Below are 24910 nucleotides of genomic sequence, written 5' to 3' on the forward strand. Positions count from 1 at the left end.
TATTGGAGTTCAAAGACAGAAGAAAATTCCCCATATTTGCTATATTAGTATATAATATAGCATCCTCCCAAAAGATGCTCAGACCACTGTCTCCAGGCCTGAAAAATCAACCAAACAATATTTAATTACTTTATGTACCTTAGTTGCTGTTTACTTAGCCTGTCCTCTGAGCCAGTCAGTTGCTTACGAGGAAAGTTGGGGGACAGACACAGAAACACTGTGATTTTAACTCCTAATGTTAACTATGATTTTAACTTGATTTTAACTGTGATTTTAACTTCTAATTTTCTATTAATTTATGAGTTGTCTCCCATTTTCTCCTTTACAATTTATTTGTTGAAGAAAGGTGATTCTTTATCGCTTGAAGTCCCCCCACAGTCTGGGTTTCTCTAAGTTTCTGTGGCATCTTTTAACAACAAGGAAGTATTCTGTCTCCAGCATTTCCTAATAGTAGGGAGTTGGATCCTATTCTGTCTTCACTTTGGACTGGGCCCCTTCTTCAGTGATTACCTTGTACAGCTCATCTTCAGATATTACCTGAAACTTACTTTATTTTTGATACTTACTTTATTTTTGATATAAGGTTTCAAAAATTTGCTAAATTGTCTAGGCTCAAACTTTTATCTTCCTGCCTCACCCTCCTAGAGTGCTAGAACTATAGGCATGTAACACTACAACTGCACCTGGAACTCTTGATAACAGCTTTGTTGCATGAAAATAATCAGATGGAGGATGCTATCAATTAAAAGAAACTTTAAAGGCTTATCAAACAACTGTATGTGAAAATCATTTAGGTCTCAATTTAAACCATTAAATTATAAAAACAAAATCAATATTTATAAGACAACTAGAAATTTGAACTGGATGTTTTTGCTTGTTGTTTGTTTGGGGTTTGCAGGGTTTTTGTTTTGGGGGGGGGGTTTGGGCACCAGGAACCAAACTCAGTACCTCACGCTTGCCAGGCAGGCATTGTACTACTGAGCTATAACTCTGGTCCTGAATGTTTAATAGTATCAAGAAATTTTATTATTTTAAACATGGTAATAGAATTACTGTTAAGAGTTCTTACTTTCAGAAAAATAAATACTTTTTGAAAGCTAGGTGTGGTGGTCAAACCTGTAATTCCAGCCCTCTGGAAGGCTGAGGCAGGGAAATCATAGTGAAACCCTGTCTCAAAAACAAACAAACAAATGAATAAATAAAACAGACATTTATGCTCTAATGGAGAATTCTCACATCCACAGAAATCCAGCTGTGGGTAGGATGGGTGCTCTCTCTCGGGAGCCTCCGGGGAGAATCCTGCCTACCTCTTCAGTGGCTCGTGGCCCAGGCAGGTCTTGTGCCTGCAAAGTTCCACCTCCATCCTTACATGACTTCTCCAAAGCTGTGAATTCTCTTCTTCTGCCTACATAAGGACACTTGTCATTGGGTGTAGGCCCACCTGGATAGTCTCAGTTGATCGCATCTTATTATCCTTGGTTGTATCTATGAAGACTCTTTTTTTTTTTTTAAGGTCAGGTTGATAGGATGATGGGGTTAAGATGTGGACTCGTGTTTTTCTAGATGTCTATGAGACAGATACAAATGTTCAGAAAGTTTTCTTTCATAACTCATGGCTATTAGGACTTGAGAGGCTGAGGCTGGGAGGCCAAGGCAGGAGGAGCCCCATGAGTTCAACGCCAGCCTGAACGTTATGGGAAACTGTCTCAAAAAAGACAAAAAATAACTCATGGCTGAACTGAAGCAAGTCTGGGATTTCCTTTCTCGCTCCCACAGTGAGGTGGAGGTGGGGAAAGGAGACCCTAATGACCTGATGCTTGCCTGAGCCTCTCTGGGCAGTGAATGGAGGGCGGGCAGTGGACACTAGCTTCCCTGTGGACAGCAGATTCTCTGGGGAGCCCGGCTGAGGGGATACTAGCTAGGAGGTGTCCCGCCCTCAAGCCAATGGCATCTCTTTCAGGAATTTCACATCCATCTTCTATCCTAATTATGGCAACTGTTACATCTTTAACTGGGGCATGACAGAGAAGGCGCTCCCCTCTGCCAATCCTGGGGCGGAATTCGGTGAGTGTTGGTTTGTCCTGAGACCAGAGCCAGGAGAAATTAAAACACGGACCATGTGGGCCTAGACTGAGACTGAGAGTTGAGCCGAGGCCAGCACAGGCAGGAATGGCCCTTGGGGAGCCTCTGCTATATGGCAGCAGTGAGCAAGCCAGGCTTTCTCAGCCATTCCCTTCCATGATGCTCAGAGCCCCAGCAGGAGCAGAGCTGCCTTATGCTGATGAGCAAGTGAGGTTTCCAAAACGATTTTGTTATGCTGAGAGCTCAAGCTCCTATGCCTGGGTCCTGTCCCAGCTCCACCACCTACTCACTGAGCTCAAAGGCTGACTTGTCAGAGCCTCAGTTTCCCCTTCAGAGACTAGCACATGGCAGCATATAGGGTACAGCTTGTGGTCACTGTGCCCTCACAGGATTTCAGTTGCTTCATCATGCCCAGAAAGGAGGACTCTATGCACACTGGACATGCCAGTACAAGATCACCCCGTTACGACTGGCACTTACCCTTAGTCTCTCTTGCTGGACAATTTTCTTTTTTTGTTTGGTTCTTGTTTTATGTATGTTTCGTTTTCAGCTGTACTAGGGGTTGAGCTCAGGACCTCACACTGAGTTACATCCCCAGTCCTTTATGTTTATATCTTGTGACAGGACTTCACTGAGCCACTAAGTTCCCCAGGCTGGGCTCAAACCTGTGAACCTCCTGCCTCAGCCTCACACAGAGTGCACCACCATATCCAGTTTATGTAGTTAGCTCATGAGGAGACAGAGTCACAGAGAGAGACGGGTTGAGTGAGTAAAGAGCTGCAGGAAGCAAGGAATGCTTGATGGCAGATACCCTTTCCTTGAGACCAGTGCATAGCCTGTGCCCTATAAAAGGCAGGTGAGCTCATGTTGGCTGTGGCTTCCGGGCTTGTATGCTAGACACAGGTTTGATAAGCCTTTCCTCCCACCCTTCAGGCTGGGACCTCACTGCCAAAAGGCAGGTTTCATGCAGTGACTTCTATCATGGGGCTCCTTGCCAATAGGGGAACAGTGGGCTGACACCTTTGCCTAGCCTTTGTTCCTGAAAACACTGTCACAAAGGTACCAGAACACTCACTTTACAGAGGCACAAAATTATACTGAGGAGCCAGCTGCCTCCTCCTCCACCTGAGTGACCACACCATGCCTCAGTTTCCTCATCTGCAAAATGGGGACAATAATAGTACTTATGCTCAGTGAGGATGCAATGAGATCATCGATAAGAAAGCACATCATTCGGCACTCAGCATGCAACAAGTGCTCTGTGAACTTCAGCCTGATTGTCCTGAGCTGGCGGGACTCAGCTCTAGCATCCATTTGGCTTGGGACTACATATGGCACATAGAATATTTGGTCTCATCCCTCAAGAAGGGGACAGTTGAGTGAGGAAGACAGACTGTAAGAGAAAAAAAATCACACAAGTGAGGCAAATGCTGAGAAGGGAAATCCCAGCCCTAGGGAAGGGTTTAACAAGGACCCTGGGCCACAGTACCTCAGGCAGTCAGGAAGCTTCCAGAAGAAGAGATCAGAGAGCTGGAGGAAAAGCAGGAGTCTAGGTGGATGGTGAGGATGAAGCAGCATTCCAGAGCAGGGAACAGCATTACGGAGATCCAGGGGCAGAAAGGGACACGAGAACTCAGAGGAATTTAGTGCCAACACTGGTGGCTTAGAAGGAGGTAGGTGGGCCTGTGGTACTTCCTAAACCTACCTGCTGTGCAGAAGAGATTATTTGGGGTGGAGCAAATCAGCCCAGGGAAGATATGATGAGGGCTTTGCAAAAGGCAAAAAGTGTGTGAGGTCTGTGGTTTTGCAAACTGGGTTTGCAAACTAGCTTCCTGGGCAGATCCTGGAGGCCCCTATGGCTGGAATGAGCTCGTCAAGTGGGTGGTAGGTCTCCCCTCTGCCTTGAATGCAGAACAAGCTCAGCAACCCTCAACCTGTCCTTCCTACAGGTCTAAAGCTGATCCTGGACATAGACCAGGAGGACTATGTCCCCTTCCTCACTTCCACAGCGGGGGCCCGGCTGATGCTTCACGAGCAGAGGACATACCCCTTCATCAAAGAGGAAGGCATCGATGCCATGTCGGGGACAGAGACTTCCATCGGGGTGCTGGTGGTATAGCTGGAGCCCAGGGGCCCAGGGTGGAAGCCCAACTGCCCCAGGGTGAACTCCTGCAGCCTTCAAGGAAGGGATCCACTCCCACCTCTCCCCTTCCCAGCCCTTTTGCCTCTACTTAAGTAGAAACCAAACTGGGTTTGGTTTCCCAAATCCCTGGGGCAAGCTGAGCCCTCAGGCACCTGTGGGACTTGCAGCCCCTTCCCCTTTCCAGTATCCCCTGTGCCCAGAGTTTGATGGGAATGAGGTACAGAGAGGGCTTTCTGGGGATGGCCAGGGGGCCCCATGAGTAATCTCTCCACACAGGACAAGCTGCAGCGCATGGGTGAACCCTACAGCCCCTGCACCATGAACGGCTCTGACGTTGCCATCAGAAACCTTTACAGCAGTTACAACACCACCTACTCTAGCCAGGTGGGCAGGCCATATTGATACCCTCTTGACCCTGATACCTTTGCTATGGCTTCCAGCCTGAGACCTCAAATCTCTAGGAGAGCTGGCCCCAGTAAGACTGGCTCTGCTGGAGTTTTAAATGTTTGTTAGTACATGTTTGCTCTACATAATAGTTACATGGCTTATGGGGGGCTTGGTATATGTGCATAACACATCTTAATGGTTCGGGGTTTTTTTTACTACCCTTTCCCCTCCCTCCACCTCTGGTTCCCCTTCCCATTTGCAGAGGATCTGCTGAATTTTTCTAGGTGGTCACAGAGTATGCAGGCCTGCAGAACTGGTATAATTCCCAAGTTCTCACAAAGGCCTAGGGCTGGCTCCCTCTCACTCTCATCCAGGCAGATGTGGCTTTGGGGACACCCAGGATTATACGGGATCTCACCCTGGCCTCTCCCGAGAAGAAAACAGAAACAACAGCTAACACAGTGGAGCTCTCACTGGTGTGAGATCCTGTGCTATGAGCTCGCACATATTACATCATTTGAACACTTCGTGAAGAAATAATATACTAATAATAGCAGCATTTGTTAATATATTAATCAGAGCAGGCTTGCTGCAGGCTGGGAAGGCATGATTGCAGGTATTTTACATATGTTACATCATGGAGTCCTTGCAACAACCCAGGGATATAGATGCTATTCTCATTACTGTTTTAGGAATGAGGAAATTGTGATTTACAGACCCCAGTCTCAGCACCTCATCAATTTCCTGGGAAGTCCCCTCTGTATCTGCCCTCAGTCCCTTTGCTGTGGCTAGAGGCTTCCCTCTTCTCCTGATTCCAAGGTCAGCCCTGTCCACTCCCAAACCCAACCTCATTAGAAATGGCAGAATGAATCATTCTAAAGATGGAAGAAATGACCAACCACTTGTTAATACTTTTCTCCCAGCACAGGCTGCGTTGGAAGATAAGGAAACCAAAGTAAATCAGAGGCAGCCTAACGGATGCACTTGCAAAGTTTTCTTTTGTGCCTCTCTTGCCACCTACTCACCGGCCCAAATGGCCCACCCTACACTGCTGGGCTGCTCTGGCCACCTCCTGTCTAGAGGATCTTGTTTTGGCCACGGAGAGCTCTGGGGACCTGCCAAGCCTCTGTGGGCCACAGGGAGATGGGAAACATGAAGGAGGAGGCCCCATCCCTGGAGGTTTTCTTCCTGGAAAACTTCAGCTCTTGTTCCTTCTGAGGCAGCAGCAGTGACCCAGGCCATGTCAACCGTTCTGGCCACTGTCCACCCCGGCCAAAGTCATAGAGCTGGGAATGGCACCTACTTTCCAGATGAGCCAAGGAGGTCCAGAAGTATGCAAGACACTGTCCCAGCCAACACTCCTACTGTGACCCCGGTTCTGGCTCCTCTGTGCCATGCCACTGAATCTTCCAACCTGTCATCTCCTGCCCACAGGGACCCCACAGACTCTTCAGGGAAAGACAGAGACAGGCCTTCTTAGGCAGGGAAGGAGCCAGCAGGAGGAGTGGGAAGAAGGGCTCGGGCAGCCTTAGGGAGGGTGAGGCAGAGGCTAAGAGGAGCCGGTAAGGATTGGAGCTAGGAACCCACATAGTCAGGACTTGGGGCCACGGCACAGGTGAAGTAACATGAGTAACAGCTGCTTCCTGAGCACCTGATGCTGCTCTGAATCGCCCGACCTCAGGAGGCAGGTGTGATGAGCACCTTGTTTCGCCATGAGTAAACTGAGGCTGAGACATTAATAACTTGCCCAAGATACATAGTTGGCCCCTGAGTGGACTAAACCAGATCACAATTACCTGAAAATCCAGTATATTGGGACTAGTGAGTGGAGACTCATCACATCCACTTCCCAGTGGGTAGGGGAGAGGCCTGTATCCTTTCTCCTCTCTCTCCCAAACAAGGGACAGTCTGTAGACCAGTAGTCTGGTCACTTCTTCTGTCATCATCTCTGAGAGGTCAAAGGAAGGTCGCCATTCTCCTCCTGTCCCTGGAGGTCCCTCCCTCCAGGAGGAAAGAGCTCAGGCCACCTCCCGGGGTCCCTGTATGTAGAAAGCTTGGAAGAGTGCTGGCACCCTGCAAACAGAGCTAAGCATTAGATTTACTGTTTGGGGAAATCCATCCTTATCCTTGTCATCTGGGAGCCCCAGTTTTAGACAGGGTATCTGGGCCACTGGGGTCTGCCCAGAGTCCTTCTGTAGGGTCCATGGACCTGCTATCTGGCCCATGAGAAAAGGACAGACACAAGAAAAGGACTGCAGGGTCCCTGGCTGCAGTTTGACCCTCTAGCCTTGGCCTCTTACCCAGGGCTTACCTCTCTTCAGCCCCAGCTCCCATGGCCTGGGTGTTGACTTTGCTGGGCTCTTGTTTCTGACACTGGCACGGGAACATCACCGGCCATGTCTGTGTTCTGTCCACCACCCCCAGGCCTGTCTTCACTCCTGCTTCCAAGACCATATGATCCATAACTGCAGCTGTGGTCACTTTCTGTACCCACTTCCCCCGGGGGCGAGATACTGCAACAACCAGGACTTTCCAGACTGGGGTGAGTGGGGTTCCTGCCAGCTGGCGTTACTGCCCATGCAGGCTTTGACCACGGTGCAGGAGAGTTCAGTGCCCTAGGCAGGGGCAACCTTTGCACCATGACCAGTCCTCCCTGTGATCCTTCCTAGGCTTATCTGCAGGAAGCCGGCTCTTCTTTCTTCCTCGACTCCATGAAATTCATACTTGAGAATGTAGGTTTGGGAGTGACTGTGGCCTCATGGACACATGTCTATGTACCACATAAATGTCTGCATGAGCATGAGCATGAGCCTTGGAATGTGGCTGCTGCGAGAATACACGTGTATACAACTGTTTTCAAATGCATGTGCAAAAGGCATGTTTGTGTTTGCATCTAAGTGCACAGGATGTTCCTAGGTGCAGTATGAGTCTGTGTGTGCATTTGTGTACCCTAGCTTAGGCACATGTGTATGTATGTGTGAAGGCATGCACAAGACCACATGTCCATCCTCAGAGTGTGTGTCCATCTCCATGTGAGCTCATTGGTCTCTCTACAGAGTGCTGGGCTTGGAGGGGAGATGGGGAAGCCACTATCATGATGTGGCCTCCAAGCACTTGGAACTTGAAATCACAAGAGGCTCAAGCCATGGAAGCTTTGGTGGCCCCAAATCCAAATGACAATGGATGCTATTACCAGTAGAGGGTCCTACCTCTTAAAATCAATGTAATCCATAGACAACAGGGAAGATGTTATCCCTTCCAGCCTCTCATCCCTTTGTACATGGCCCCACAACCTCATCTTTTAGGCAGAGATGCGGAGGATGTGCAAAGCGACAGCCACTATCACCTACTGAGCTGTCATAGCGGAGGCACCTCTAAACTGGACTGGACCAAAATGGCTGGAGATCCAGTGGGGGTGGGAGCAGTGCCTCTCCACAACAGAGAGCTTGGACAGAGACCCTCCTGTCCCCCACCTAACCACAGACTTAGGGGTCCCCAGGCCAGGGGAGTCAGCCAGAGGCTCAAAGCGGGAGGCGCAGAGCCCTGGAACTACCACAGGGCTCTTGACCATCTCCTCCTGTCCTGCCCAGCCTACTGTTACTTCAACCTGTGGATGAGTGTGACCCAGAGAGAGACGTGTATCAACATGTGCAAGGAGTCCTGCAAGTGAGTGTGGCCCCGGGGACACGTGCTACCACTGGGGCGGGGCACAAAGGGGACAGTGGTGGCAGTATAGCAACAAGGCCACCTTCTCTCTTCCAGTGACACCCAGTACACGATGACCATCTCCATGGCCGACTGGCCTTCTGAGGCCTCTGAGGTGAGATGGTGGAGGGTCTAGGTTCCTGGCCTTTGTCTTTGGGCAAGGACAACTCTGGAACTTGGAGAGGGACTTTCTCTCCCTCCTTCCCTTCTTCATTCCTTCCCTCCCTCCCTCTTTCCCTTCCTATTCTTCCCCTAATGTCCCCCCAGGCCCTGTGTCTGGATCACAGCAGTGCCTAAGACAGAGGCAATACGTTCGGAACTCGAGGTCTAGTTGGAGAAGGACAGTGTATCGAAAAATACTGTGAATGTTGAATTTTTTAATTTACTACATTAAAAGGCACTTGTAGTCAGGGGTTGTACACAGAGAACAATTCAGGTCAGGACATGGAGTTTATAATATTTTTATAATGGTCACCGGAAGTTAACACAGGAGAATGCAGGAAATCTATCTGCAACACCAAAGACATACATTATTTAGTCAAGAGTCTAAACCCCACGGCAATATCCCACATTGTGTCCCACATTGAATCCAGATAAAAACCCAGAGCTCAGGACAAGGCCTCCACAAGTTCAACTGGAAGTCCAAAGCCCACAAAAAGGACTCACGCCAGTCTCTTTTACGAATTCGTGCCGGGAAGACCCAAGAGTCAGCGGTGGAAGCCAGAAAGTCTACGCCAGCAGGATGAAGGAGCAGTGCTAGTGGGATGAGGGTTCTACAGTGGAGCCGAGAAGTCACACTCACAACAAAGAGCAGGGCTGTCCTGAAAGGCACCACAGCTGTCCTCAGCGACACGGAGGCCCCGAGCTCCTCCGACAACAAGCACAGTAGGGTACGTGCCAGGAAGCAGCATGACGAGTTCATCCTGGAGACCAGGCAGTACATGTCTTCCCCTCCGGAGCCAGGAAGCAATGCTTGATGTGAGGACCAGAGCTTCTCCAAGAGAACCAACAGCTCAGACAGCAACTCGTAGGAGAACCCAGAATGCCTCCTTAACACCTCAATCCCTCCCAACATCTCTCTTCTTCTCCACCTATTTATCCTGGCAGCCCTCAGGTGGAGCATCTTCTCTCAATGCCATGCTGATGTAATCCAGCTGGCGTTAAGTTGACCACCAGTTTTCAAACCATAACAGCACTTTACTGGTTAATCTCCCCCCAAATATTCCCACATACTTCAACATACTTTATTGTTTGTTTGCTTGTTCATTTTGTACTGAGATTAAACTCAGGACCTTTGCACTGAGCAGGATCTCACTTAAATTGCCTGGGCTAGGCTTGAACTTGCAATCCTCCTGTCTCAGCCCTCCCAGAGTACTAGAATTAGAGGTGTGTGCCATTGTTCTCACCACTTTCTGAAACAGTTCTAGAAGTCCTCTTTTGTGAGTATCTTTAGTTGCACAGTCATGGCTACCTTCGTGTCCTAAATTGATTCAAAACATTTACCTTTCACGGTCATTTTGACTCTGAGGAAAAGTCAGAAGTTACACGGTGCCAGAGCTGGTGAATAAGTTAATGAGGACACACCGGATGTGTTAAAGAGCTTGCCTTCCCACTGGATGACAATCAGCAGCAGAACCCAGTGTATTTCTCGCGAACCTTTTAAAGCCATTCAGGAAAGAGGACTTCGAGAACTGCTTCACAAAGTGGAAAGAACAATGCAATAAGCTTTAGAAGTGAGGGGAAATATTTTGAGGCATTTAGTGGCAATGTTCCTTTGTAACACATTTTTTAATTTAAACATTCACCATTTTTCCACCCCTTGTACACATATAGAAATAATTTCAAAGTATGGTCATGGTTATGAAGGAAATTGACAGGATTATGGGAAAGTGACAAAGGAAGCCTCTTCAGGGGTCAGGAAAATCCTTTTTAAAAGGCAGCATTTGAACCGAGACCCAGAGGCTGGGCCTGCTGTGGGCAGAGCCAGCGAGGACTCTGGGAACAGCAAGTGCACTGGCCTGAGGTGGAAACCCTCCTCTACTAACAGTAGCACAGCTCCCACTATGATACTCTTCTTGCCTCCTGTCCCAGCCTGTGGTCCTCCAGGGCTTTGGGAGGTGCTGGGCTGTGCTCTATTTTGCCAAGGGCCATGACTGGGAGGTGAGGTGTAGGTGACACTTTCTTCAGCTACTGTCTTGGGTTTTAGGACTGGATTTTCCACGTCCTGTCTCAGGAGCGAGACCACAGCACCAACATCACCTTGAGCAGGTAAGCCTGGAGTCTGGGATAGGCTGAGAAGGCACAAAAGAGAAGGAACCAGAGCCTTGGGTGGAGTTCAGGTATCAGATACCTCCTCCTACTGGCCAGCTCCAGGAAAAGGGCCTGAGAGTGACAAGGAGCAAAGGTAGCCAAGGGGGATTCAGAGTCCTGAAGGAGAAAATACCCTTCCATCTGTCACCTGTCCATCTACCCACCCTTCCACCATCCATCCTTTCATTCTTCCACCTATTCATGTATCTGCCCATCCATCCATCCATCCATCCATCTAACACTAACATATATTAAGCATAAGGACTCAAGAGCCACACCACCAGGAAGCCTGGAGGTGAGCAGATTAAAAAGAGATTATAGGAATGTGGGTCTGCACAGGTCCTTCCCTTGTAGGAGTGGCAAGGGGAAGCCTCAGTACCTGAGAGAAAAGGGAGGTCTGTGTAGGGACTTTGAGAAGTAAATACATAAAAAAGAGGCAACAATGTCCAGGTAGAAGACATAGTTTGGGCAAAATCCCCAAAATGTGAGATGTCAAGGTCTTTCTGAAGACCCCCAGGTGTGAGGGGGACCTCTACTTGGTCACCATCCTCTGCCCCAGGTACCATTATCAGATGTACCCAAGACTGCAGCATTTTGCAAAGTCACTGCTTAGGACTGGGCCTCTCCAGATCTGAGGAGAGAAGAGTTCAGGATTGTTGTTTTTTTCCGTACCAGGGATGTAAACCAGGGCCTTGATTATAAGTATGAATATGCCAGGCAAGTCCTTTACCACTGAGCTACACCTACAGCTCAGAACTGATCTTTGGGGTCTCAGGCCAGAGTATCCTTTACAGAAGTGGTAGAAATAGGATTGAAAAGGAGATCTATGAAATGTGTGCTGAGTAGAGATACTGTAGTGGCCCCCCAAGACCCAGAGGGGATGAGAAGGAGAACACATTCAGTTCTAGTTTGGACTTCATCATTCCTTGGAGTGAATGGAGTGTGGATGGATAGATGGATGGATGGATGGAAGAGTAGTAGGGTGGATAGCAGAGGCACAGGTGGATGGGTCAATGACTGATGGAGGAGGACATGTCCTTGGCTGCCTTTGCTCACTCTTACTCCCAGGAGGAGGAGAAGGAGGAGGGTGGGTATGGCCTTCTGGCTGCCCTTTGGGGTGTGTGTGTGTGTGTGTGTGTGTGTGTGTGTGTCCCACAGAGACTGTCCTCGGCTCCAGCCCTTCTTGCTGCCTTCTTCAGGAAGGGAGTTGTCAAGCTCAATATCTACTTCCAAGAATTCAACTACCGCACCATTGAGGAATCAGCAGCCAATAATGTGAGTCTGGGAGGCTCGGATCCTGCCCTTCTCACCCCTGGCCCTGAGGGTAGGGATTAGGAAGGTCCCTAAAGCAGTGCCAGGTTACTTCCGTGGGCTCAGATGGTCACCTCTTCCACTTCCCACCCATAGTCTGTTGCCCAGTGACTCCCAGGGCTGGGCTAGAGGCAAGAATTTGTGCCACTCTTACCCCAGCCAGGGCCTCAGCTCCCCATTCTCCACAGATCGTCTGGCTCCTCTCAAATCTGGGTGGCCAGTTTGGCTTCTGGATGGGGGGCTCAGTGCTGTGCCTCATTGAATTTGGGGAGATCATCATTGACTTCATGTGGATCACCATCATCAAGCTGGTGGCCTTCTTCAAGGGCCTACGGCAGAAGCAAGCCCAGGCTGCCTACACTGGCCCACCACCCACTGTGGCTGAGCTGGTGGAGGCCCACACCAACTTTGGCTTCCAGCCAGATACCACCAACCCCAGCCCCCACGTGGAGGCCTACCCTGATGAGCAGACCCTGCCTATCCCAGGCACCCCACCCCCCAACTATGACTCCCTGCGGCTGCAGCCACTGGACACAATTGAGTCAGAGAGTGAAGGAGATGCCATCTAGAGCTCATCCTTGCCCACCCCAGGCAGCTCAAGAACTTGAAGCTAAGAAGTTGAGACCACGGCTAAGCACCTCATTCTATGGTGCCCTCTCCAAAGAGCCGGGGCCATATGTGCCCAAGGTCAAAGCCTGTTTCTCTACTGAGAGCCCGTCAGTCACTGGCCATTCCCAGGCCAATGTCTCTGCAGATCACAGTTCTCATCTGGTTCCTGCACACCAACTGCCCTGCCATCCAGACCACAGAAACCCATGGTGGCTGGCCACTTCCCTGCTATTTCCAGGACTGTTAGCGCCAGGGATGAACTGGCAGGCACATTGTCCTGTCCGTTCCACTTGGCTTAGCTGGCCTCTAGCAACCGGGTTTGTGAGGACAACCACAGGAAAAGCATCAGGTGAAGGGCTTGCTGGGGGACATACATTTTGTTTTGGAAAATAAAAGTAGAAAACACTGAATGGAGCTTTTTTCTTTGTCAGCCTGGGCAGTCAAGCATCCTGACACATGCCTGGGGCTGGAAAAATATTCACACTGGTTTGAGAGCAAATGTCTCTTAGGCAGTCTAAGGGGCAAATTTCTGTTGTGATTTTACAGTACCTTTCAAGTTGTTTCTGAAGCAGGGGCCTAATGGCTTTTCAGTGCCACCCATCATGCTTCTTTGGGTTGCAAGGCCAGAGAGACTCAAAGCGGCTTATGCAAAGTAGTCTCAGTGCATTCAAATGATTCAGCCTGTCTGCTACTGCCAGATCCCAGGTTGACACTCACTGGTTCCCAACTGGATCACATGCCTGTCTCTGAACCAATCAGCAGGGCTAGCTGGAGAGGCTGCTTGGATTGGTCAGACCTGAATATATCTGTTCAGACCTGCAGCTACTTTGGCACCCAGCAAAATCACATAAGGTTGGTGAGGACACAGCTCTTAGGATCGTCAGATAAAATTCAATCTGTTTAATCTTGAATTTCAGATAGATAAGAAGTCAGTGTTTTAGTACAAGTTTCCAGGCAACATTTGAGATATACTAAGTCATTTAGTTTTTTCTGAAAATTCAAATTTAACTGAGTGTCCTAGATTTTTCATTGATAAATATGGTAAAACATTACTGGGAGATAGGGAGCTGTTCCCAAAGAAAAAGATCTAGCAGTGCAGAGCCGAGCTTTGTAGCACCCTTCTACCCGCCTAGCAGAACCCCAGTTTTGATGGAGATGTGGCTTCAAGTCCTGCTCACCTCCAGGGCTCACACTTGCTGCTAAAGATAAGCTGATTTGCTTGGTCTGAAAGACAAACTCTCTGATCTCCCATCAGGTGTCCACGGTGAGCCCTGCAGGTGGTGCCACAGTTTGTGGCAGTCTGGTCCAAGGCAACATGGCTGGGGGCTAAGAAGCGAGGGTTTCCCAGCTCAGGATCCAACTCTTGGCAGTTACCACCTTTGACTACCAGTTTCATTATTTGCAGTGATAGATGTCACACACTCACTACCACCATCTGCTGTTGTTATTAAACAATGGTTACACTACCAAGTACCTGCCATGTTAGGCCCCATGCTAAGCGATTTACAAGTCTTTATTTCATTCATTTTTTCCTCAAACCAGGGAAAATAATATCACCTCATTTTATAGGTGAAGTAAGTGGAAGCTTAGAGAGATAAAGTAAGGTACTCAAGGTCACTATTCTAGTGACTGCCATGATTTGAAGGTCTCTAAAACTCGTCTTGAAACTTAATCCCCAAATATGTATGTTAGTGGTGTTAGAAGGTTTTGTCTTGAGGTAACTGATATTACAGTCAGAGGTGGGGGCCCAATGATGGTATCAACAGCTTTATAAGAAGAGGAAGAGAGACTTAAGTTCACACGCTTGCTGTGTCCTGCTATATGATATCTTGCACCATGTCATGACGCAGCAGGAAGCCATCCCCAGATCTCAGCCTCAGTATCTTGGACTTCTGGCCTCCGGAACCTTAAGCTAAATAAATTATGCTTTCTGTGACACTTCATCATAGCAACAGCAACAGACTAAGACAGCAACCGAGCTAGGAGCAAGACCCTTCTCTGTTGGTGCCAATGGTTAAAATAATACCAGTCCCTTACAGGAGTACAGAGCTTTTACACTTACTATATTATGGAGCAGGCCATGAGACAATTATTATCAGCCTGTTTTGCCGTCCTTGGTCACATGTCAAGTTAAGCCAGATTCAACTACAAAAAGTATTTACTAGCTCTTAGAGTAAAAGCCCTACGAGCCCCAGAATAGCTGCATGCACGGTTCCCCTAGTCCAGGCTGTGTCTGACTTAAAGGTATTCTGAAATTGATTCTTTCCACCTACTGTTTTTCCCAAACATCTCTGTACATCTCTCGACCAGCCTATCTCCCTCTGCTTAGCAACAGAGGGAGGAAAACTTCCCTCCAGGGTTCCAATGAAAGCTCTAAGGATGGGGTTAATTTGGATCCACCTGGCCAACATGCTTATCTTGAACTGGTCACTGTGATGGGGATGGGTGTGGCTGACTGGCCCACTCTGGGTGAATCCATGGAGGTCAATTGACAGACACCTGGAAGGGTCTGAGACATTGTGGAGTTGCCTATGGATGTGTGAAACTGGAAGTGTGCTATTCCTTGCTCTTGGGGGAACATCATGGAGGACCAAGCTATGGAACAGTGATCTCCACACCTAAAGCCTAACTCTGAATCAGGCATCCCAGCATCCCTCTTTTCTGGACCTGGATAGAGAAGTAATTCTCTAATTCCTACCTCTAGTCCAAAAGGGAAGCTGGGTTGCAGGTGCTATAGAACTAGGAAACAAACACTGACCATGAACTTACCACATGCTGTCGCCTCACTGTATCTCAATGGCTGGTTGAATAATCCTAGTTGAGTCTTATTTGACCCCTGTTTCAGATTAGGAAATGTGGCACAAAGAAGTGACTTTTCTGGGATCATTCAGCTGACAGGTGGTGAATCCTCAAATCCAGCCCAAGCCTATTCTCTCGAAAGCCTAGTGGTTCTTACAACAGCAGCAAAAAGGCCACCACAAGTTTCCAGTTTTCAGCACCACATGTCACTGTCTAGGTTTCTAGCTGTCATTTACTCTTAGCTTAATTCCTACCCAAACCTATAACCCACCACACAAGAAACCAAAGTATCTTTCTTAGCATGGATTTATAGTTCATCCTGTGTCAGGACCAGCCAAACTGGGTCCTAGGATGCAAGGCCAGCCCCAGTGGAATACCAGCCCTGGTAGCCTGGTAGGGTATGGCATGAGCAGGCTGACTTCTGGGCTCAGGGGTCCTGCTGTGTGCTCCTAGATGTTGCACAAAGACAGCTGCAGGCACCGGGCTAACAGTGTGGATGTCACAGTCGCCAGTCCCTTTCCAAACCTCACTCCTGCCATGTGGTGGTTGAACAACCTCAGGAAGATCCTAAACCTCTCCAACTGGCAGGGCTTTTGTGAGTGCAATGAGGCCCTGGTACCTAAGAAGTACTCAATTCCAATCAATGGCCCCAGTGACAGATACTGCATTTATTCCCCATCTCCCTTGCTAAGAAAACAAGTTGTGTTTAGGTAGCCACTGGGCCAGCCCAGGCACTAAATCCTGATTGGCTTAAACCAGTATTCCCCAGGATTGAGGTAATTTGTCCCTCAGGCAATGCGTGGAGACACTTTGGGTTGTCATAGCTAGACTTGTAGTACCGTTGTCTGGTGAGTGAAATCCAGACACACAGAGATGCACCCTACAACGTGTGAGACAGCTTTGCAGCAAGGAGTTCTTGGGCCCAATAGCGTCAGGCTGAGAACTGGGCCTGCTCTCCACTCTTCCAGCATCCCTTGCAGCTGGGGGATGAACCTGGTCATCAAGAAACAGTACAGCCTAGAGGAAGGTGAGCAAGGATGGCTAGGACAGAGTTGCTCCTCACATCCCCTCCCCACATTTTCCCCTAAACACGGGTGCAACACGTGCAGCTATAAACAGTCACGTTTGCCAAGCAGGCACCCAGCACCAGGAAGAATCAGTACTGCAGAGGCTGCTGATGCTCCTGACTGTGCTACTAAATCAGTTCCTGGCCCAGTCCCCTGATCTCACTCTTTGGCTTCTCATTCTTGAGAAAAATTAATTCCTATTTGCTTAAGTCACTCAAATGACATTACTTTCTGTTACTTATGTTAGGTACAATCTAAACAGAAGATACTGAGGAAAAAATGGACAAAATTCACATCATGTGATGGTTTGTTGTTTTGTCTCATTTGCATTACTTTGGATTAAATCCAGGGCCTTCACATCAAGCTACATCCCCAGAACTTATTTTTTATTTTGAGAGTCTCACTAACTACTAAATTGCTCAGAAAGGCTTGCACTTGTGATCCTCTTGCTTCAGTCTCCCAGGATGCTGGGATTATAGGCGTGTGCCACCAATACCTGTTATCCCATAGACTTTTGAAATGAAAAAGTAAAAGCCCACATCCTGACCATGGCCTGCAAGACCCATCTGCTCTGGCCCCACTTCCTCTCCTCCTTCCTCCCTCCCTCCAGGCACACCCTCCACTGCAGCAGCTGCAGCTGACTTTAGACATGCCTCAGGGCTTTAGATATCCTGGGCTGGAAGGCTCCCACACAGCTCTATGCTGCTCAACTTCACCCTTCAGGTCTGGGATACTCACTCTCTAAGCAGTGTCATCTTCCACTCTGACACCCTTTCCCTGGGCTCTTTTACCTGTTCACCCACTCACTGCTTCTCCTTCCTGTGCCCTCTCTCACACAGTGCGGCCTTGACCTCCTTTACAGGCATGTCCCAGTCACTTAGTACTGGGTGGTGGCATGGGGATGCACTCAAATATCTACTGAAGAAGGAAGGGACAAAACAGACTTCTTTCATTTCTGTGTTTAATTCTGCCTTAAGGATGAAGTCATTTTTTTAAAAAATCACCTGAAAAGTCTTTTCTAATAAGTCACATACCTCTTGTTTATAATATTGCTTTGACTGTACAGAAAAATCCAAGTCTTTTAGAGCAAACTCTACTGAGTCGTTGGCGGCTGTTGAGATGGAGTCCATTCTGGAGTCACCACAGCTGCAGGGCACCAGCCCTGACCCTCTTCTCAGTTAGTAATTCACACCCCTCATGGCAGCCACTGTGGTGGCGAGGCGGCGTGGCAGGCCTTTGCTGAGCTGCCTGTAATCCTCAGGCTTGGCCTTCAAGAGCGTCACAATGTTCTGGAGCGTGCGGGATGGCTGCAGGCCCAAGGCATCCATCACGTTGATGAGATAGTCTGAAGGGTGTGGAGGAAGCAGACTCAGCAGCATGCTGGGTGAAGCCCCGAAGGTCTCCTCGAGTAAGAAAGAGGGCAGCCTTCTGGTTCCCAAATACTGGGCACCTGCTCTGCCTCCAGCAGATAGGCCTTTGTTTGGAGGGCTTTTCCAACAGGGTAAACTGCACTGTGAGCTTGGCCCAAATCCAGGAATTCTCACTTAATAAAGGACAAGCAACACCACCACCACTCATCAGCACACACAGGTACACATGCAGCACACACACAGGCACACCCATGCCTTCTGTGCCAGTATGATAGATGGCTGAACTCACCCATCTCTGATGCTCTGGGGTTCCCAGCCGGCTACCTTGTGTATCCTTAAGCATGTGAAGAACCCAAGGGGGCTAGGGACACACAGGCTTGTCTGAGTAGCTATCAAAGCCTTCCCAACAGAACTTTACAATGATGACAAAGGCAGTGAGTGAGGCCTGGTATAATGCAAGCTGTGCTTCCCAGATAACTCCTCAGGGAACCAGTTAAAGGGCTAACTTCTGAGTCCACCACCACAGCAAGTCAAGGAGAATGTCCAAAAGAGGACTCTAGGGTCAGCCACTCTAAAAGGTGGCACTAGGGATTCTGGTACCAAGCTACTTGGTTAGCCCTGTAGAGTGGAGGAGAAACCCACCCAGCCAGGGAGGAGTCTTTCCACCTGCAAGTCTTAGCCCCCACCTGCTGATGCAGCTAGAACTCAGCAGGTGGCAAAGGTGGAGAGAAATGGGACAAAGGACACCAAAGCAATCTGATCGCACTACTGATCAATAACTGATTGAGTTACTGATCCTCCTTCCTGGGCAACACAACCCAGGCCTTCCGGTCATTTCCAGCTTTTCCTTCATCTTTCTCTGAAGGACTGTAAGGAGACACTGCCCAGGGTATCCCCTGCTACTTTCTAATCACTGCCTAGGTTTATCTCTTCTCCGTGACCAGACCAAAAAGTCCTGGATCTTCTCTGTGAATCTCGGCTCAGGGCTGGCCCTGGAGGTAGCAGTGTCCAGTTTGGTTCACGTCAACTCAGGATAAGCTGATTTCCAGGGAAGAGGTACAAACATGAAGGCATCTTCCCCTTCACCAGTTTACCATTAACCCCATGAGCTCCGCTTGACCCTCAGTGAGATGCTGTAAATGGGAGCATCTGACCCACCATGACATTTTTTGCTTGGCCAGCAGAGTTGTCTGTTCTCTGTGTTAGTGCTTAAGTTAAATGTCTTCCAGGTAAGTGTGCAATCTACAGACCTCCACTGTCTTTCACCCAGGCAGCTTCACACATTAGCCTTACCTTCCCAGCTCTTAGCTTCATTCCCTTACAGTATAAATGCAGTGAGCAAAGGAACTATCTAAACTTGGCACTATGGCTGGCACACAGTAAGTGCTCTATCAATGCTGAATGAGTGAACAAATCAATCTAGAGCTTAACAGAGTAGGAGGCAGAAATAACACCAACAACTAAAATCTAGGGGCCATCCTGAATCCCACTTCACTCCCTAGTTCCAGCTGGCTCTCTGCCACATATTCCTGGCCATGCTAACAGGGAATCATGACATTTGAATTTCCTCGTTTCTCTTCTCTTAATGCTGGGCCCCGAGAAATGGGAAAAAATCTAGCTGCTCCTCTGACAACTACTAAGAGCTGACTATGAAAAGAGGAGGGTTGGGGAATCAAGAAAGCTGAGTTTCCAGCCTGGCCCCATGGCTCGCCACTCTGGAATCTGAAGTGTAACGCTCACTTCTAACCTTTTGGCTGCAAAATGAGGCAGAAGTTAGCCAATTCAGCCTGCTGCCAGTCAGCTAAAAATGCTGCCTGGTCCCCAGGGTGTTGATCTTTAAGGCTCCTTCCCCACTCTCTCTACCACTCTTAGAGGTGCTTTGGGCTCAGGACAAGCAACAGTAGGAAGACACCTGGAACCTGAGATTCCTCTCCACCTGCCAGCAGCATCCCCAGCTCAGAGCAGTGAGGGCCTGCAGCAAAAAGTACACATGGCCCTCTCACTGGAGAACAGGCTGGATGCTGACGGAAACAGAGTGGACTTAGCCACCAGGCCTTGTTTCGCAAGAGCACCTACTGCACAGAATTACACAAGGCAGAGGGCACGAGGGCCTGGTTCAGTGCCAGGCATGCCTGGTATGCAGAAAGCGCTTAATAGGTGGTAGTTAGTAATTATTCATATCAGTGGTGCAGAAGGCCAGGAACAGCCTGCTGCTCCCTCACTGCAATTCAGCTCACTGAAGCTCTCCTTGATGGGTCTCAGCCTCACAGAAGCTTAGCAGAATCCCCCTCAACAATATTCAAAATATATGTAGACAGATTAAATCAGAATCACTGTGATAGGGCCTGGAGAATCTGCATTTTTAATTGACTTCATGGCCAAACCCAGACTTGATGGTAAAAGGAGCCATGGGATAAATTTCTAGAGGCCGAGGGGGCAACGACAGTTGCAGCACAGTTCCCCTCCACCTGGCCCCTGGGTACTCACCAATATCTGTGGCCAGCTGCTTGGTAGAGTGTGGGGTCAGCTCCGGGATCTGGAGAATCACATCGCAGTACGTTTGCATCGTGGCTCTGGCAATTGAGCCCAGCCAGTTGTCAGCCATATTGTCCAACTCAGGCAGCTCATCCCCTGCAACAGAAAAAAAAGTCACCCAAAACACACGGAACTCACTCTATTGGGCAGCCTGATCCACAACATGGGCTGTGCACACAAACATGCTTGTAGGGAACACCCATATATGATCTAGTCTCCATGGGAAAGAAACTCCAGAAACAGAGATAATGGAATCCTATCTGCTGGTCCTGATCTAAGCTTTTGCCTATGATTTAAGGAATAGACCATAGCCATTTGCAAGTGAGCCCAAGGCAGCCTCTACCTAAGTACACCCCACAGTGTGGGTGCTTCCTATGTGAGCAAAGTCTGCACCAGTCACAGATGAACATGAGTGGGGGAGCCCAGAGCCACTGCAAGCTCGACGCCTACCCTGGGCAGCACTTCCCTCCTTGGCCCAGATCTGATTCCTGCTTCTCAGCACTTCCTGGCCCACACACAGTCAGTTGGTGATACCACTGAAGAAGATGACCAGGACAAGGACATAGTTCTGAGGGTTCCTACAAATGACTGTGATATAACTCAGTTTGTGCATGCATGCATCAGAGAGGAGACAGACAGACAGATCTCTAGGATAACTTTACTAAAGTTCAAGTCCTGGGCAAAGGACTTAGAAAAACCTTCATTGTATCCCTTAGAAAAAACTATTTAACCTAAGCCACTAGTTCCTATTGGCTAGTGACCATCTGGCTCTTATAACCTGCAAGGTTAAAATGCTAGAAATTAAGAAAAAATATATATAAATAAATAAATGCTAGAAATTACCAGATTGCATATCGATGTTCACTGTATAATTCTTTCCAATTTTGAACAGAACTGTTTGCAATCTCACTGTTTGAATGTCCACTTTGTATGCTTTAATTTTGTAATTTGAACAACTATTTCTAAGATGACAATATGTAATCTATTAACTAGTGATTTCTTACTGTATATGTTTTTTCTTGAAAGTCTGTATTACTTGTACCCTTTTACTGTTTTGTTTTGGGTTTTTTTCTCTTTAAATAAAAAAAAATTGTCATAATAAAATGTCAAGATGGGGAAAAGAAAAAAGACATACCTGGATTGGCTGCTGTTGGTGTTCTTATGTTTTCAACCATTTTTGAGGTTCACTCTGTGCTTAGGCCCTCTCAACACTGCCCCACCCAGTACCAAGCACACAGTAAACAATTAGTAAGCCTCTGTTAAGTGAATGAGTAAATGAATGCTTGAGTAAAAACAATTACATGCTCACTGTATCCGTATGTATTTTAGTGGGACAAGAGGACACTATGTTCTTCCTGATATGATGCACGAGACAGTATAATGGTATCACAAGCTTCTTGGAATCTGAGCCAACAATTAATCATTACCAATAAGTGACACATAATAAAGCACTTATGAGTGAAATAATATGATATCTGAGATTTGATTTAATTGCTCCACCAAAAAAAAAGTGAGGGGAATATAAAAACAAGAAGTTATTCTTGAGGTTGGACTACTCTGTATATGTGTACTAAATTCCTATGGAAAAAACTGTTTAATGTAAAAGGCATATTAAGGAACCGGGAGTGTAGCTCAGAGGTAAATGTATGATTAGTCTGTACAAGGGCTTGGTTTGATCCCTAAAAACTTCCATTAATAAATAAAACTGAAAAATTACATTAGTAAATGGGTGAAAAAAATCAGTTAATATAACCTCGTAGCCCTTCAATAATGATTATTGACATTTTGGTACATGTGTATTTTTACACATAACAGAAAAATATATTCTTGTTTTAAAAAATGCAAACAGTACAGAAATTTAATGAGTAAAAGGAAATGCCCTTCATGCCTTTGCCCCCTCTCTGCCTACAGTAGCCTCATTCTCAGGGCAGAAATGTTCTTCTAGACCTGTTTCCGTGCTTTTACATGAATATGTAATGCATGAAATGAAGGTTTTTCAAGACATAAAGATTATTATGCATTATTTTGCACCTTATTTTCTTAACAATATTTTTGCAGATCTTACTTTAAGTACAAATAATTCTCCTTTCTTATAAAGAAAATGTATAAATTATGGAGACATCACATAATACCTAATTACTTCCCAGGTAAGAAGTATCTGCATTGTGTTGAACTGTTTGCCATTACAAACAATACAGCAAAGATCCTCCTGTGCACCTCTGTGGGTTCAAAAATGTAGATTTCTCTAGAATGAACATGTGGGCCAGGAGCTATTGGGTCCAAGAGGGTGGGTGTACTTTGATTCCTTATAAAGATAACAGCTTTACCAATTTACTCTCCATCAACAGGGTCTTATCTTTCATTTGCTTTTTGTTTAAATCATAAGGTACTACATTGTACATATGGTATATAAAATGGACCACACATTTTAAAGAATAACCATAAAGTTCATGCCATGAAATACCTTTTGAGAAAGAGAAAGAGAAAGGTACATGCTGGTGCCCAGGAGCTTCACATGCCCCTACAGACACACACAGGGTCCACTACCCAGGCCTGATGGCCTTTTCCTACCCTACCCACCGCCTGTCCCCACACATGAACTCCAAGTGTGCTATCTAGCTTTGTAGCTTCTTTTTGTCTCATTTCTTTGGTTCACCAACGTGACTGTGAGATTGATCCATGTCGTTTTATATCTACAGTCTGTTCCTTTTTCATATGATATATGGTGTCACTGCACTGCCATACTATAAAGTATGTATTTTATTCATTTTATTGTTCATGGACATATGGGTAGCTTCCAGACTGGAGCTATTACCAAGTCACTATGAAGATCCTTCTAGAGCTATGTAGGATACATGTGGAGAGGTTCTAGGGTCTATATCTAGGAATAAAACTTGATGGACCAGAGGATAGTAAGAACATCATTGCTTTTTCTAGAAATGGAAAGCTTTTCTTAAAGTGAACATGCCAAATTATAGTTCTCTAGGTTCTTCTTCCTGCATTTATAGCCAAAGTAGCTTTTAAAGTGGATTCATACCACATACATGACTTTATAACCAATCTTCACATTTAATATGCTGAGAACATCTTCCCAAGAGATTAAATAGTCTTTTATAATACTTTCATGGCTGTGTAGTATTTTATTGTATGGATGTACTAATAAAATCTAATTTATACTTTCTCATTTTTCAGTGTATAACTTTTATAAGTGATTCACTGATTCATACTTGTAATTACTTTATTAGCATAATTATCTAACAGAGTGTATAACCTAAAATGTATGCATATCATTAAGGCCTTTGACCTTACGTCAAGTAACAATCCCAAAATTCAAACTGTACAATTTAAACTGTTTCCTTCATTGTTACCAATATTAAATATAATCATTTTGCTATAAATACAGTGTCCCTTAGTATCTGTGCACAGTTGGTTCCAGGACCACCACAAGTACCAAAATGCTCATGTCCCTTATATAAAATGATTTGCCATTTGCATGTAACCTATACACATCCTCCTACTAAATTATCTCTAGATTATTTACAATACCCAATACAATGCAAACACTATGCAAATAGTTGTTACAGTTTTGTTTAGGGAGTCATGACAAGGAAAAAAAGGTACATGTTTAGTAAAAACCTAATTTTTTTCAGAATATTTTTGATACATGTTGATTGAATTCTTAAATGTGGAACTCTTATAGAAGGCTAATTGTATGTATATATACAATTCAATCATTTATGAAATAGTATATCTATTCTCATGTGCAATTATTTGAAGATTAATAAAGTTAAACATGTCTTCATGTTTCTTTTAGATTATGTGAATGCTTTCATGTTATTTACTTATTTTTCTATGGGGCATTCATCTTTTTTATTAAATTAATAGGTAAAACCTTTATAAAACCGCTGGTCATAAATGTTGCTACTTCTTCCAGTTTATCATTTACTCTTCAACTTCCTCTACAGTTTCACTGTAAAAGATCTCACCAGATGTGGTGCTGCACACCTGCAATCCCAGCACTGGGGAAGCTGAGGCAAGAGGATCACTACGGGTTCAAGGTCAGCCTGGGCTACCTACTGAGCTTAAGGCCAGCCTAAACTACATAGTGAGAGCCTGCCTCAAAAATACAGATACAGATACAAATCAGATACAGATATAGATATGTAAAAATAGGTCTCCCCTTCCTTACTCCTAAGATTATATTACTAGTCACTCATATTTTAGCTTAGCAAGTTTTACATTTTACAGTCTAACCTGTAAAAACTTGTCATTTAAAAAAAATATGCATGTCCTTCATGTTTATGATCTTATGAACCTTACAGAAGTTTTGTCTGTAACACTGCCATTTTCTGGATGTTTATTTTTGTTTTTGTTTTGAGATAGTGTCTCACTATGTAGTTCAGGCTGGCCTTGCACTCACTATGTAGCACCAGCTGGACTTCAACTCACAGTGATCCTCCTGCCTCAGCCTCCTGTCACCACGCCCAGCTTGTTAATGACATTTTTGCAAATGATTTATGAGAATTTGACAATAATGTCTATTATCTGGGGATAAAAAGTTTGATTTGTTGATTAAATCAAGCATGCTGATT

The 24910-nt window shown here is 46.5% G+C and overlaps 2 protein-coding genes across 8 annotated transcripts in view; one reads left to right on the forward strand and one right to left on the reverse strand.

Moving 5' to 3' along the window:
- Nucleotides 1-12957, forward strand: part of Scnn1b (sodium channel epithelial 1 subunit beta) — a 64229-nt gene extending 51272 nt beyond the window's left edge. For 2 of the 3 annotated variants that reach the window (XM_063225353.1, XM_063225354.1), the window contains 9 exons: nt 1961-2064; nt 4032-4195; nt 4502-4609; nt 7037-7154; nt 8203-8278; nt 8375-8432; nt 10524-10585; nt 11827-11902; nt 12127-12957. In XM_063225353.1, coding sequence (XP_063081423.1) covers nt 1961-2064; nt 4032-4195; nt 4502-4609; nt 7037-7154; nt 8203-8278; nt 8375-8432; nt 10524-10585; nt 11827-11902; nt 12127-12507 — 1147 coding nt within the window. In that variant the 3' untranslated portion in view covers nt 12508-12957. 3 annotated transcript variants of the gene reach the window in all.
- A 4400-nt stretch (nt 12958-17357) lies between these two features.
- The window catches only part of Cog7 (component of oligomeric golgi complex 7), a 94951-nt gene continuing 87398 nt past the window's right edge, over nt 17358-24910 (reverse strand). The window contains exons 16-18 of one of the 5 annotated variants that reach the window (XM_063226662.1): nt 20271-20414; nt 18073-18144; nt 17849-17956 (exon numbers count right to left, since the gene is read on the reverse strand). In XM_063226662.1, coding sequence (XP_063082732.1) covers nt 18119-18144; nt 20271-20414 — 170 coding nt within the window. In that variant the 3' untranslated portion in view covers nt 17849-17956; nt 18073-18118. The other 4 variants (XM_063226660.1, XM_063226659.1, XM_063226658.1 and 1 more) reach the window with 4 other exon arrangements.

Source organism: Cavia porcellus, unplaced genomic scaffold, assembly GCF_034190915.1.
Source record: "Cavia porcellus strain 051 isolate PalLab524CR breed Dunkin Hartley unplaced genomic scaffold, mCavPor4.1 scaffold_16, whole genome shotgun sequence".
Lineage (NCBI taxonomy): Eukaryota > Metazoa > Chordata > Mammalia > Rodentia > Caviidae > Cavia > Cavia porcellus.